Here is a 13,755-nt window from a genome sequence, read left to right on the forward strand (position 1 = left end):
ATACAAAGAACAAATACCGCCACACCATCATCAGACCACATATTACCACCACATAGTGACCAAATATTACAACACTGATCGTTAGTAAAAAAAAATACAATACTAATATTGCCATAAGTGCCATTATACACGGGAGCTCTGTATATAGTGTCAGTGTACAGGTAATACAGGGATCACCAGTGACATTATACACAGGAGCTCTATATATAGTGTATACTGTACAGGTAATACAGTGAACACCAGTGGTATTATACAAAGGAGCTCTGTATATAGTGTACAGCTAATACAGTGAACATCAGTGATATCATACACAGGAGCTCTGTATATAGTGTATACTGTACAGGTAATACAGTGAACACCAGTGATATTATACACAGGAGCTCTGTACATACTATATAGTGTACACAGTTATCTAGAGCACATTCCCCACTTTTTCCCCTTATACTCAGCTGAATACAGATGTGCACCCACCATTAATATATCATTAGTTATTATGCAACCCACCATTCCGAATATAAATTGTAATCCACCACTGCGCCTCTATAAATAACCACTTTCTCCACCTAATATACACTGCTCAAAAAAATAAAGGGAACACTCTAATAACACATCCTAGATCTGAATGAATGAATGAAATATTCTCATTGAATACTTTGTTCTGTATAAAGTTGAATGTGCTGACAACAAAATCACCCAAAAATCATCAATGGAAATTAAATTTATTACCCAATGGAGGCCTGGATTTGGAGTCATCCCCAAATTAAAGTGGAAAAACACATTTCAAACTGATCCAACTTTGATGTAATGTCCTTAAAACAAGTCAAAATGAGGCTCAGTATTGTGTGTGGCCTCCACGTGCCTGTATGACCTCCGTACAATGCCTGGACATGCTCCTGATGAGGTTGCGGATGGTCTCCTGTGGGATCTCCTCCCAGACCTGGACTAAAGCATCCGCCAACTCCTGGACAATCTGTGGTGCAACGTGACGTTGGTGGATGGAGCGAGACATGATGTCCCAGATGTGCTCAATCGGATTCAGGTCTGGGGAACGGGCGGGGCAGTCCATAGCTTCAATGCCTTCATCTTGCAGGAACTGCTGACACATTCCAGCCACATGAGGTCTGGCATTGTCCTGCATTAGGAGGAACCCAGGGCCAACTGCACCAGCATATGGTCTCACAAGGGGTCTGAGGATCTCATCTCGGTACCTAATGGCAATCAGGATACCTCTGGCGAACACATGGAGGGCTGTGCGGCCATCCAAAGAAATGCCACCCCACACCATTACTGACCCACTGCCAAACCGGTCATGCTGAAGGATGTTGCAGGCAGAAGATCGCTCTCCATGGCGTCTCCAGACTCTGTCACGTCTGTCACATGTGCTCAGTGTGAACCTGCTTTCATCTGTGAAGAGCACAGGGCGCCAGTGGCGACTTTACCAATCCTGGTGTTCTGTGGCAAATGCCAAGCGTCCTGCACGGTGTTGGGCTGTGAGCACAACCCCCATCTGTGGACGTCGGGCCCTCACACCACCCTCATGGAGTCAGTTTCTAACCGTTCGTGCAGACACATGCACATTTGTGGCCTGCTGGAGGTCATTTTGCATGGCTCTGGCCGTGCTCCTCCTGTTCCTCCTTGCACAAAGGCGGAGGTAGCGGTCCTGCTGCTGGGTTGTTGCCCTCCTACGGCCCCCTCCTCGTCTCCTGGTGTACTGGCCTGTCTCCTGGTAGCGCCTCCAGCCTCTGGACACTACACTGACAGACACAGCAAAACTTCTTGCCACAGCTCGCATTGATGTGCCACCCTGGATGAGCTGCACTACCTGAGCAATTTCTGTGGGTTGTAGAGTCCGTTTCATGCTACCACGAGTGTGAAAGCACAACCAATATTTAAAAGTGACCAAAACATCAGCCAGAAAGCATTGGTACTGAGATGGTGTCTGTGGGTGTCTTGTTAATTGGCAATAATTTCCATCTATTGTCTATTCCATTTGCACAACAGCATGTGAAATTGATTGTCAATCAGTGTTGCTTTCTAAGTGGACAGTTTGATTTCCCAGAAGTTTGATTTACTTGGAGTTATATTCTGTTGTTTAAGTGTTCCCTTAATTTTTTTGAGCAGTGTATAAATTAGTTAGCACCGATACTCTTTCTCCCAATTCAATCAATCCAAGTCACACTCTTGCAACCTCAACGCCGTCACTCTGTACATCATCATTTGCAGTACCCCCCTCACTTCATCATTTGCAGTCCCCCTCTCCCCCTCACTTCATCATTAGCTGTCCCCCTCTCACTTCATCATTTGCAGTCCCCCGTCCCCCCTCATTCCATTATTTGCAGTCACCCTCCCCCTCTCACTTCTTCATTTGCTGTCCCCCTCCCCCTCTCACTTCATCATTTGCAGTCCCCCTCCCCCTCTCACTTCATGATTTGAAGTCCCCCTACCCCTCACTTCATCATGTGCAGTCCCCCTCCCCTTCACTACATCATTTTCAGTCCCCTCCCCGTCACTACATCATTTACAGTCCCTCTCCTCCTCCCTCCATCATTTGCATTCCCTCGTTCCCCCCTCACTCCATAATTTGCAGTCACTCATTCCCCCCTCACTCCATCATTTGCAGACCTTCATTCCCCCCCTCACTCCATCATTTGCAGCCCCTCCACTACATCTTTTGCAGCCCCTCTCCTCCATCATTTGGAGCTCCCCCCTCACTCCATCATTTGCAGCCCTCCCTTCTCCATCATTTGAAGTGCCCCTCCTCACTCCATCATTTGCAGCCCCCCCTCCTCCATCATTTGCAGCTCCCCCTCACTCCATCATTTGCAGTCCCTCATTCCCCCCCTCGCTCCATCATTTGCAGTTCCTTGTCCCCCCCTCACTCCATCATTTGCAGTCTTCCCACTCCATCATATGCAGTCCCTCACCCCCTCGCTCCATCATTTGCAGTTCTTTGTCCCCCCTCACTCCATCAATTGCAGTCACTCGTCCTCCCCCCTCACTCCATCAATTGCAGTCCCTTGTCCCCCCCTCGCTCCATCATTTGCAGCCCCCCCTCGCTCCATAATTTGCACCCCCCTTGCTCCATCATTTGCAGTCCCCCCTCACTCCATAATTTACAGCCCCCCTCATTCCATCACTTACAGCCCCCCTCAATTCATAATTTACAGCCACCCCCCTCACTCCATCACTTGCAGTCCCCCTCCCTCACCTATTTAATTCAAGTTAGAAAGAAAAAGAAAAAAATTATGTTTGATCATACTTACCATCACCTGCAAGCACAGCTCGGCTTGTGGTGTCCTGGCAATGGCGCTGTGTGCTTTCCCGGAGCTGATCCTCCACAGTCGCACAGCTCCTGCTCCCTCATGGCGCTTACACGCTGTCACCTGACCAGAAGTCCGTAGAAGTGTGAGGGAGCTGCTGGCTGCGGAGGTCGGGTTAGGCACTTACCACCGAGGTGTGCACTTTGTTACAGCATGGGGCCCGGTGAGCAGGAGCACAAGAGGGGGGGCCCTGACAGGACCCGGGCCCCACCTCTGTACTGCTGTTCACCGGGCCCAATACAGCAGTAAGGGCAGTAATCCCCTGATGGCGGCACTGATCTAAAGGAAAAGGCAGTATATCCTTCTTGGAGAATTTCATGGAACTGAAGTCAATAAAATGATATAATATGAACCTTGTCATGCTTAGATTCACTGCATAGAAAATGACTATTTTTTCTCCATTTGCATAGATAGATAGATACTTTTATAGATATATAACAGTTCCCTAAAATGTACATATAGACATATTACCTGATCGTCTTCCTTCATGGTTAGGGGTGACTCTAGTAATATGGGAGAGAAGGTGTTGGGAAAGTCTTCCTACTTCTTTTCTCCCAGGTGTGTTGAATAGAATACATATGCCATTTTTAGCAGAGGAAGATCCAGCTCCACAGGGTAAAACCATTTCTTTATTAGTAAAAGAATATAAATCCAGTAGTGAGGGTTAAAACATGGCATGTCATAGCTAAAAAACAGGAACAGAGTCCATAGTTAGTAGTAAAATGACCGGCTGGGCGATCAACATGTTTTTGGTGTTATACACCCTATGTTATGATCAATTTGTGCCATTTTAGCGCCTAAATTATCTCAAGAGAATAATAAGAAGCTGTGGTGAGGACCATCAGCACACCATGCCAGACTCACGATTCTTAGAATAATAGTATTCTAAAAAGTATCTGTATTATGAGGAGGCCAAATGAGATACTAGGCATGAATTGTATTAGCGCATTGTTGTAAATGTAATTTTAGAATACATAACCCAAAGTTTCACTTAAGGCAAACGTTAGAATAAATCCACTCATTTTAAGCTGCTGTGATCACGTGGCCACAGCATTTGTGCACTTGCAGTCACATATGAGGCAAAAAATTCAACTTGAGAAAACAATGATCCCATCTATTTAACACTATCAGCGATCAATATAAATTCCAGTATCAAGAAAGAGGGAGCTATGTATGCATATACACATTCATAATGATGCAAAAATAAAAAATATCTTGTATTTAATGTATTTACATACTGTGTATAGAAATAGAAGAACTGGTTATGTTCCTCATAAGTGCTGCAGATTTTCTCTTCTTTTTTACTTTTCTTTTTTTGTGGTGGATTTTGGATGTCCCTTGGACCTGAACATGACACTGAATAGTAGACCGACATTGTATTGCTAACACAAATTCTACTGTCTTTTGAAAAGTTATATACAAATTCTTTGGAGATGTTGTTCTTGGTGGGATTTAAACCCAGGACCCCACCGTGCTACAAAGCAAGTGCTAACAATTGAGATAACATGCTGACTATTATATTCACTGCAAAGTGATACCAATGCTAAAGAAATATTAAAGAATTGTAACTCTAATGGCCTCTGTACAAATTAGATGACGTTTGGCCAAACCTGCCAGTGCCGATGACTAAGGATAGAAGGATCAGGCAACTAGTATTTCAACAACTGATCTTTATATTTCTAGGGGAGATAACAGCTACCAGAGGAGTCTGACAGTGACTGTCTCCTCTCATCATTCATAACACATAAATGATCAGCCAAGCACTCATGTATATCGGGGAATCAGGAGAGACCGCTGTCCGCCAAATTTTTTGGCCAACAGTTACTGTGTCTCATGTATATGGCCAGCTTAAGAATGCAGTGAGGTGAAAAATAAAATTATGCTGCATCCTAAAAGCCAAAGAATAACCATATCTAAGGGTAGCCAATGTACAGTACTGTAAATCTAATGAAAATTCACTATTTCAAATATAACTATAATTTTTCAGGTTAACTTTACCAAAAAACAATTGTTTTACCCAACCAATGACACACTAATATCACCAAGAAGATAGTCAGCCATGTTTGAAGTTTTAGTTTGATAGACGGATGAAACATTTTTAATCCACAAACTTATTTAAAGGAACTTTCCCAGTAAGATTGGTTCCATTTGGGTCAGTGTTGTTAGGCCAATATGGACTAAAATGTGTATGGCTTTGTCAGCAAGAAAATAGTTCACCAGATAATTGTTCATTCATAATTGCTAAGCCATCAGCCTACTACTGTGTAACCTGTATGGACAACTTTAAAGGACATCTGTGAAAATCATTATGTAATCAGCTGTAGAATTGGGGTTTCCCTATATATTTGACAGGCTCTTTAAATTTTCCTATGCCTTAATATTTCCTTTCTCACATCAAAATGAGACAATATGATAAGCAGGTAGCTAATCGGGATTGTTTTAGGGCTGATGATTTCCTGTTTTAAGAAAAAGCTGCCCGCGGCAATAGAATGGTATATGTCACAATTGTTTATTCCTCGGGGAGGGATGTAGTACTTAACCAATTCTGTGCAGATTCCCACAGTGTCCTCTAACCATCTCTGTACAAAGCTGTTTCCTGTATATACAATGTGCTGTGCATTTTCCTCCAGTGACAGTTACACATTAGGTGTTACATGGCTGATTGACTTTACTGCTGTTCTAGTAACAGTCTCCTTTAATAATGCCCTCCAACTCTCCCATTGTGACCATTTAAATGCGCTGGTGCTTTGATGTCTGAAGACCTCATTGATAATGTTTTGTTGGCTTTCATTTATGTTCTATTAGAAGCTTCTTCTTTTGGGTTCTTATTTGAAGTGTTAAATACTTCATTAAAATCTGACAGATCCATCTAACGTAACTTTGCACTTAAAATCCATCAAATGTGTGTGGTATAGTTTACAACCAAACAACATCTTGTGCAGAAAGTTAAAGAGTGATGGAGAGGAAATATAGAGTAAAATAATTCACTTTGTTCTCCAGACTTGGAAAAATGTTTCCCTCAAGATCTTATAGTTTTGTGGCATCTTTTTTTTACTTTTAGATCTAATATTTTTTTATTATATTTTTTTACACATTTACTTTTTAGACTTCACTTTTTGTGATTTGTGATGTAAATGAATAAGCATAATACACTTAAATAATATCAATGGTTGATTAATTGTATGTCAGATACATGTTAGGCTGGATTTGTACACAGCATGATATAATTTTTTAACATTGTTTAAACAGCTCTTTTTATATAGCGTAATTTGCTATCATTTTAAAATTTTAATATTTTTTACAAATTTGATTTTTTTCTGCATTTTTTTAAACCTAAAAAATGGTAAAAAAAAAGTAAAAAAAATCATAGCATGCTGTATTTAGAAAAAAAAAACACAAACACCCCTGACTCCAAAAATTTACACCAAAATGTCAGAAACCAAAATACTTTGCTTATTGCATTTTAAAGGGCCTTATGAACTTCTTACAGCTGAAAGATATGTTGGCTTGGGGCATTTTTGGCCTGTTTTTTGTGAAATTTCTGATGCTTTTCCCTGGGCTTCTCTATAAGAATTGAAAAATATGATAAAAGAGTTACAATATTAAGAGCACCGCCAAAAACACTTGGAAAAAATATCAGGGAATAGGCATGTTTTTTTCATGGGCTATCATATACAGACTGTTATGGGTCCGGATGGTGGAACCACTGTGCCGTGGTACAACGAGGGACCAGAGGGGCATAACTAAGGACCCTCACGGACCGACCCTGGCTACACGGCGGCTTAGTCGACTCCGTGAGCCAAGGTAGGACCGGGAAGGTGGACCAGGTGTCACTCTGGGACCGACCTTGAGAGAGTAGGCGACTCCCACGGGATTGGCAGCCGAAGCGGCACAGGCACAGCAGATGGTCTGGCAGATGAACGCGACTGGTAGGCAGGCCGGTAGTGCAGGAAGATGGACAGGCTTGGCTGGCAGGCTGACAGGCGGGCACGGCTGATGGACAGGCTGGTAGGCATGGCTGATAGGCTGGTGGGCACGGTTGATAGACAGGCTGGCAGGCAAGCACTGGGACCTGAGGGCTGGAGAGAGTGTTAGACAAAACAAACTACAACATTGCACAGGCACCTCCATTTTGGAGGAGGTGCCTTATATAGCAGATGTCCTCCAGCCATTGGCCGGGAACATTTTAGGACGGCACATGTGGCCCCTTTAAGAAACAGGGAGCGCATGCGTGTCCCTAAGAGCAGCGCCCGGGGATCTGCACGCGGTGCGCGCACCTCGGGCAGACACGGCATGGGAGCAGGAGAGAAGAGCGGGGGATGCCGGAACAGGGCCGGTGCAGCAAGGGGAGTGGCGTCTCTGCCGGGCAGGAGGCAGAGACGCCGACGCTCCACATACCATTTTTATTAAAAGGCAATATTTTTTTAGTAAACATTAAAATAGTTAGAATAACAGAACAAACAAAAACACCAAAACATTGATACATACACTGGATTGTGAATAACTCACCCTAATGCCATGCCTACTTTGCCTCTACCTACTACTGGAGGTTGGCACCCTATGGAAGCGACGTGACACCACCGCTCATCAGCAGCTGTCCCTACAATGCCCTGGTATGCCCTAATTGACTTAATACAAAATATGACAGCATTACTAAAGGTTTATATAGGATCAATAAAAACCTCTGTCTATATACATCCTTATCTTACAACAAACAAAGGGTAAGATATGTACCCATTTCAACCCAGAAAATATATATGATAAAAAAGATACTGATAACAGAAGGAACTACCTTACCCTAACAAGCTCAACCCTGCCTACCAACGGAGGTTGGCACCCTAGATGAACAAAATTGGCGCCCCGCTCCTCTGCGGCTATCCTTGAAATGCCCTATAGTGTCCTGTGACCAGCAACACTTTTTAGACAACTAATGAACCAGCAGGGCCATATTTTCCCCAATTTTCAACATAAATACATTGATAACTAATATTGAATATAGGGTAAAAGGTAGTACTCATCTAGATACATCTTCCTATGAATGCCTCAAAGGCATGTTTTTTTTTACAAGTGTGTAAAAATGTTGCAATATACTGTGTGTCTGTGTTTGTGTGGAGGCCTTGCAACAGAAAGTCTAGATTTAGCCCTAACCCTATTTTTTATCTCCTGTTGATACTGATTAGTTTCTGATTATCGTTATTTTTTTTTTATTATTTTCTCATATTAATGCTATTTAATTGCTTTTTTTCACAATTGTGCAGCCACAGATGGGCAAAGTTTTGGCCCTAAGGCCAGCCATTCTATGTGGCTGAATCTTTAATACCTTCACAATTTTATCAGCAGAACGGTGCTGCCATGAACAATAAACGGTCAATTACCAATCAGTTTTCAACATTAAAAAAAACATCTGGCTGCAACATTTTGGGCCAAGAAAAACTACATAATGACAAATACAGTGTTTTCACAAGTGTGGAATTACCATAATAAATATGCAGTTTCTTAACATTTTGAAATCCTATAGAAATGTCAATAAGAAAAATGCAAAAAATGAAATCGCCATTCCAGAGCCAGCTTCATTTTGAAATAAGTATCACAATCTACACAAACAGTACTCAAAAAAGTAAAAAAAAACTACACATGCTAAAAAAGTAAAACTATTGCCTCTGAAATATACAGAACTGTGTGTTGATTTTAACAAAAATTTCAATCAGTAGTTACATTAATACTTGAGATGTCACTTTCTTACAATGAAGCCTTTTGCTTTAAATGGTCTGCAGTACACTATATGAACGTAAGCTATTGTAGAGGTAATATTTTGTATATGATAACAGTTAACTTTTCCCTATTCTAAGGCTGTGTGCACACAGAGTTTTTTGAATAAGTCCACTACTGGAAAAAATTGCTTAAAAATGTTTTTAAGACTCTTTCTATTAATTTTTATTGCAAAATCACTTTGCTCTTCACATAGTTTTGAGGGTTTTTTTCTGCTTCATGTTATGGTGGAAAAAAAAAGAAAGTGCATGTCTGTTCTTTGAAGCAAATCCCGTAAAATTCAATCAAGACTAGGCCCCGTTCAATCATAAGGCTGCAAAAACGGGAAAAAAAAAACTGTTCCAAAACCCTTCAAAAAATTTTCAGGAAGCACTTCAAGAAAATAAAAACTTCTCCAAAAACTCACCAAAGATGGAGCGTTTCGTGAAGCGGTTTACACTGAAAATTTTGTTGTGTTTGAACGCTACAAAGAATTTCTTTTGCACATAGCCTATAAGTCTCTAGGTTTGTGCACACAACATGTTAAAGACTCTATCAGAGCCACTGAGACTTTCCTAGGCAAAGCTGCTTCAGGAAATAATCTTTCTTCCTGAATCTTGTGGCTTTGCTGTTGCTTTTGTGGCTGCTCTACCAACTGCGTCTTTTTTCTATATTTTAAACTATAACTACAGAACGGCTCTCTAGAGTTTCCAAACCCTGAATCAGTTTAATGTAACAAAACACTAAAGATATGCACAGCAATGTTATGTTAACTTTTTTGGCAATTTTGCTGCACTTTTTCAGGTGGGTAACAGGTGGAATCTGCAGGAGAAAGACATACCCTTAGCTGGGTTTTATATTGTGCTCATGTTCTTTTCGATTTTGCTTTAACTCCTTTGCACCCATATGCTATTCTGTATAAGATTTAGCTGTATAATACACATTTGCTCTATATAAAAAAATTTCACATCACAATTTCACATCATTCCAGGACTAAAATAGAGAGCCAGCATAGTATCTTGAGGTACATTGGCACATTAATGCCGGGTAGGGAAGAGAGGAGCACTGCACCTGCCCGCACTATGCCTGGCTCACAGTCATCCAAGAAATAGTATCCCTCACTATCCAGAGGTGCAAAGACTGTTTAGTTCAATATGTTTATCAGCAGGTGCTCAGAGACGGGAAAATCTAATTTAACATATTAAACCCTGGTCAAGATCATGGAAGACAGAGCTTTACATGAAATGCTGAAATCAATTACACTTACAAGAACCAAGGATCAGATTAACTGCCAACATGTGTGCATCAGGCTGTACAGTGTATTACTGACTCTAGTCTGCTTTTCATTCTACTCACAGATGTGTTAACATCATTTTGGTCACGTCAGTAAATGAGCCGTGCTCAATTAATGTTTCAGTTCACAAAATCTAAATATATTTCTTTTTCCTTTGGCTTACAGAAACTGAAATCTCATCTGCCACGACTTCGGGAAGTAAGAGACACAAGTGTGAAATGTCTATGTCCACCTGGTAAGAATCTCTTGCAATGAATGAACATACAAAGACACCCATACAATCCATGCATATATACTTAAAGGGGCTCTCCAGTAATATAATGACAGTGAGTAAATAGCTGTGAACTAGGTGTGCCCTGACTTTATAAAATATTGTTGAAAGAGTTTCCTGTTTTTTTCAACTTCTGGACAGTTTTTAAAGGGCACCTGACACTTGCTTTAAATATATTTTATTTTACCTGGTGTAATTGCCGCTGTTCCCCTGAATCTGGTGTTATATTTATTTTGTTCCTGTGCCTCTCCATTCCAGAGATATGGCCCATTCATCTTGTATGTAAGTTCTGTATTTTATCCAAATGGGTGTGGTCTTAAGTGGTTCTTCTTGAGGACAGTGCCCAGTTGGCTAAAAAGACTAGATTTATATGCAGTAAAGAGAGGGCTATGTCCCAGGAAGAGGAACAATAGAAACGCAATGTTAGATTCAAGAGAACAGTGGCATTTACGTCAGGTTAAAAAAAAACATATTTATGGCAAGTGATAGGTCCCCTTTAAGTCCACCTAGCTGATTCCTTTAATGGACTCCTGCAGTTCCAGAAAGCATTAACCTGTGCTTATTAGAGATGAGAAAACCCGAACTTAAAAGTTCGGTGTTTGCACCGGACACTGAGTGTCCGATGCTAAACGCCGAACAAGGACTTCTCACGTACATCCGTTTTAATGTTTGGAGTTCCAGGGAAAGTCCAGGGACGAGAGAGAAAGAGATTTTTTTTTCCAGATCTAAAGTTCACGTATTCATTGTTTTCAATGGGGTTAGGGTTCTGGTTCAAGTTTGTGTACAATTCTGGTAGCCGAACCCAAACTTTGGACTAAAGTTTGAGTAGGGTACCAGAACCCGAACTTCCACGGGTCCACTCATTCCTAGTGCTTATGCATGTTATTGAGTTTGTCTTATGTAGAGATGAGCGAACCCGAGCTGTAAAGTCCTGCATTCGTACTGGACACCTAGTGTTCAGTGCTGAACTCCGAACACAGACTTTTCCTGGAAATCCGTTTTACAATTCGGGAGTCCGGAGAGAGAGAGAGATTCATTCATTTTCCTGCTCCAAAATTTGAGTCCCCATTGATTTCAATAGGATGCGGGTTCAGGCTTAAGTTTGGGTACAGTTCTGGTACCCGAACCGAATTTTGGACTAAAGTTCAGTCCGGTACCAGAACCTGAACTTCTACGGCTCCGCTCATCCCTAGTTCCCTAGTTTTATGTCAATAACCATTTTTTTAGAAATCTTATTGGGGTATAGAAACATAACAATAGGTGGTCTTCTATAGATGGTTAAATGTTTGAACAGCCGCATGCAGTTCAACCTTTTCCATGAGTTTGCAATGACTTGGGAGAAAGTAAGGCATTGGTAGCTTATACTGCATATAGTTGTGTGGTACTGTAAGTGGGCTCTATCAGCAGTATCAGATTTTACATTGATCTGAAGCAGACTATATGATTTCAGCTTTACAAGTGACCTTAACCTGTATATAACGATAGGAACATAATTTTATATTCAGCCCATGCCTCCCAGTACAAGAAGATCATGTCAGTGTGGGACCTTTAAATCCTATGGAAATGCTTCCAGTAAAACAGTGTCACACAGTTTGTGTTTGTAGTTGAACTTTGACATGAGTGAAACCTCAGTGGTAATCAGGGTCATTTTCTAGTGCCCTGACCTCTCTGCTTTAATATTCATCAAAACCAGATTCTTTAGAAATGATTCAGATTTAATGATATTCATGTGTTGCTCAATACAATGGTTTGACCTCTTGTGCATGCGTTGTTGCTTGTTACCGTCACCACAATTGTCTGAGGTTTTTTGTCTTTTGTTATTTCACAATTCATCATTATGTTTGTCTTTTTCTATAAAATCAGCGTTTTTAACCTTCAATTTTCACACTACGTCATCTGTATGAATATTAGACAAGGAAATATAGTTTTTGATCCCCCTATTTTATGGTTTAGAACAACAGCACTACCTGATCACAGGTTATATCTGATATTGCCATTTAGGCTTTTTTGCTTGAATAGGGCTAAGCTCCAATACCAAACACTTCTAAATAAAAACTGTGAAGCTGTTTCTGAAAAATTGGTTAACCCTTTTCTCACATAGTAACATAGTAACGTAGGTTGAATAAAGACCTAGGTCCATCCAGTTCAACCTTTCTCCCCCAAATGTACTCCCTACACTAACTTACTAACTTACTGGGACTCGGCCTCACAAATGTATTATTACCATTTTTATTATTGCTGCACTACAATTAAAATTAAACACTACAATTAAAAATGAACCCGTTTAAAAATGTTTAATTTGTTTTATATTTTGTATTACTCTTGTGATTCTAGTAATGGTATTACTAAAGTCCCTATGCCTAAATCAGTTGATCCAGAAGAAGGCAAAACCCCCAGGACACATTCAGCCAATTTGAATCACAGGGAAAATTTCCTTCTTGACCCTGAGAAAAGGCGATCAGTCCAAGAACCCTGGATCAAACCTAATTATGATCTTCTATCCTGGACAATGTTTTCATATCTATTTAAAATGAAATTACTTTAGTCCTGATTGATAAAGACCAGTGTTTTCCATGCCGGTCTACGTGAGGTAGTGAAGTGGAGAGCGAGGCGCCTGATTCATTATGAGGCACATAGCTCAGAATGAATCAGGCGAGGCACGAAGTATAGTGCACCTCCATGTGCTCCTCGCCAAAAATTTTACACCAGTTGGAAACTCGAATAAGATTTGTTGCATAAAGGCAAGCCACAGCTCGTAATGAAATTGATGCCCAGGGGGGTGCCACTCCCCGTCCCACCGAAGCTGTGCCCACTTTGTCGGAATTGGGTGAAAATTTTGTGAAGACACTAAAAGTCGCAAACTTTTTGAGCAGTTTAGTGTTGTGCAAACATTTTGCAACATTTCAAAGCTTTTAACGACAGTTTTCTGACATAAAATCTTTCGTGAATCAGGCCTTTGATTTTTAATAGAAATGCTTTAACAATGTATGCCGTAGAGCTTTCTCTGTGTTAGCTAATTCATTATTAATAACATTTAATAATTTTAATGATATTCAAGGAAATACATTCATACAATTTTTGCAATAGTGTAATTTAAATATTTACCTACAGCTTTACCAAGT

General features: G+C 40.9%; 1 protein-coding gene across 1 annotated transcript in view; it reads left to right on the forward strand.

Annotated features, from left to right (window-relative positions):
* Positions 1-13,755, forward strand: part of LOC141271655 (uncharacterized) — a 119,393-nt gene that overhangs the window by 35,877 nt on the left and 69,761 nt on the right. Inside the window, exon 2 of the mRNA XM_073681696.1 lies at positions 10,528-10,597. Within this exon, the coding sequence (XP_073537797.1) occupies positions 10,528-10,597 (70 nt within the window). The remainder of the gene's footprint in view (positions 1-10,527; positions 10,598-13,755) is intronic.

This window comes from Phyllobates terribilis, unplaced genomic scaffold (assembly GCF_046119375.1).
Source record: "Phyllobates terribilis strain yellow unplaced genomic scaffold, ASM4611937v1 Scaffold_5__5_contigs__length_657084704, whole genome shotgun sequence".
NCBI lineage: Eukaryota > Metazoa > Chordata > Amphibia > Anura > Dendrobatidae > Phyllobates > Phyllobates terribilis.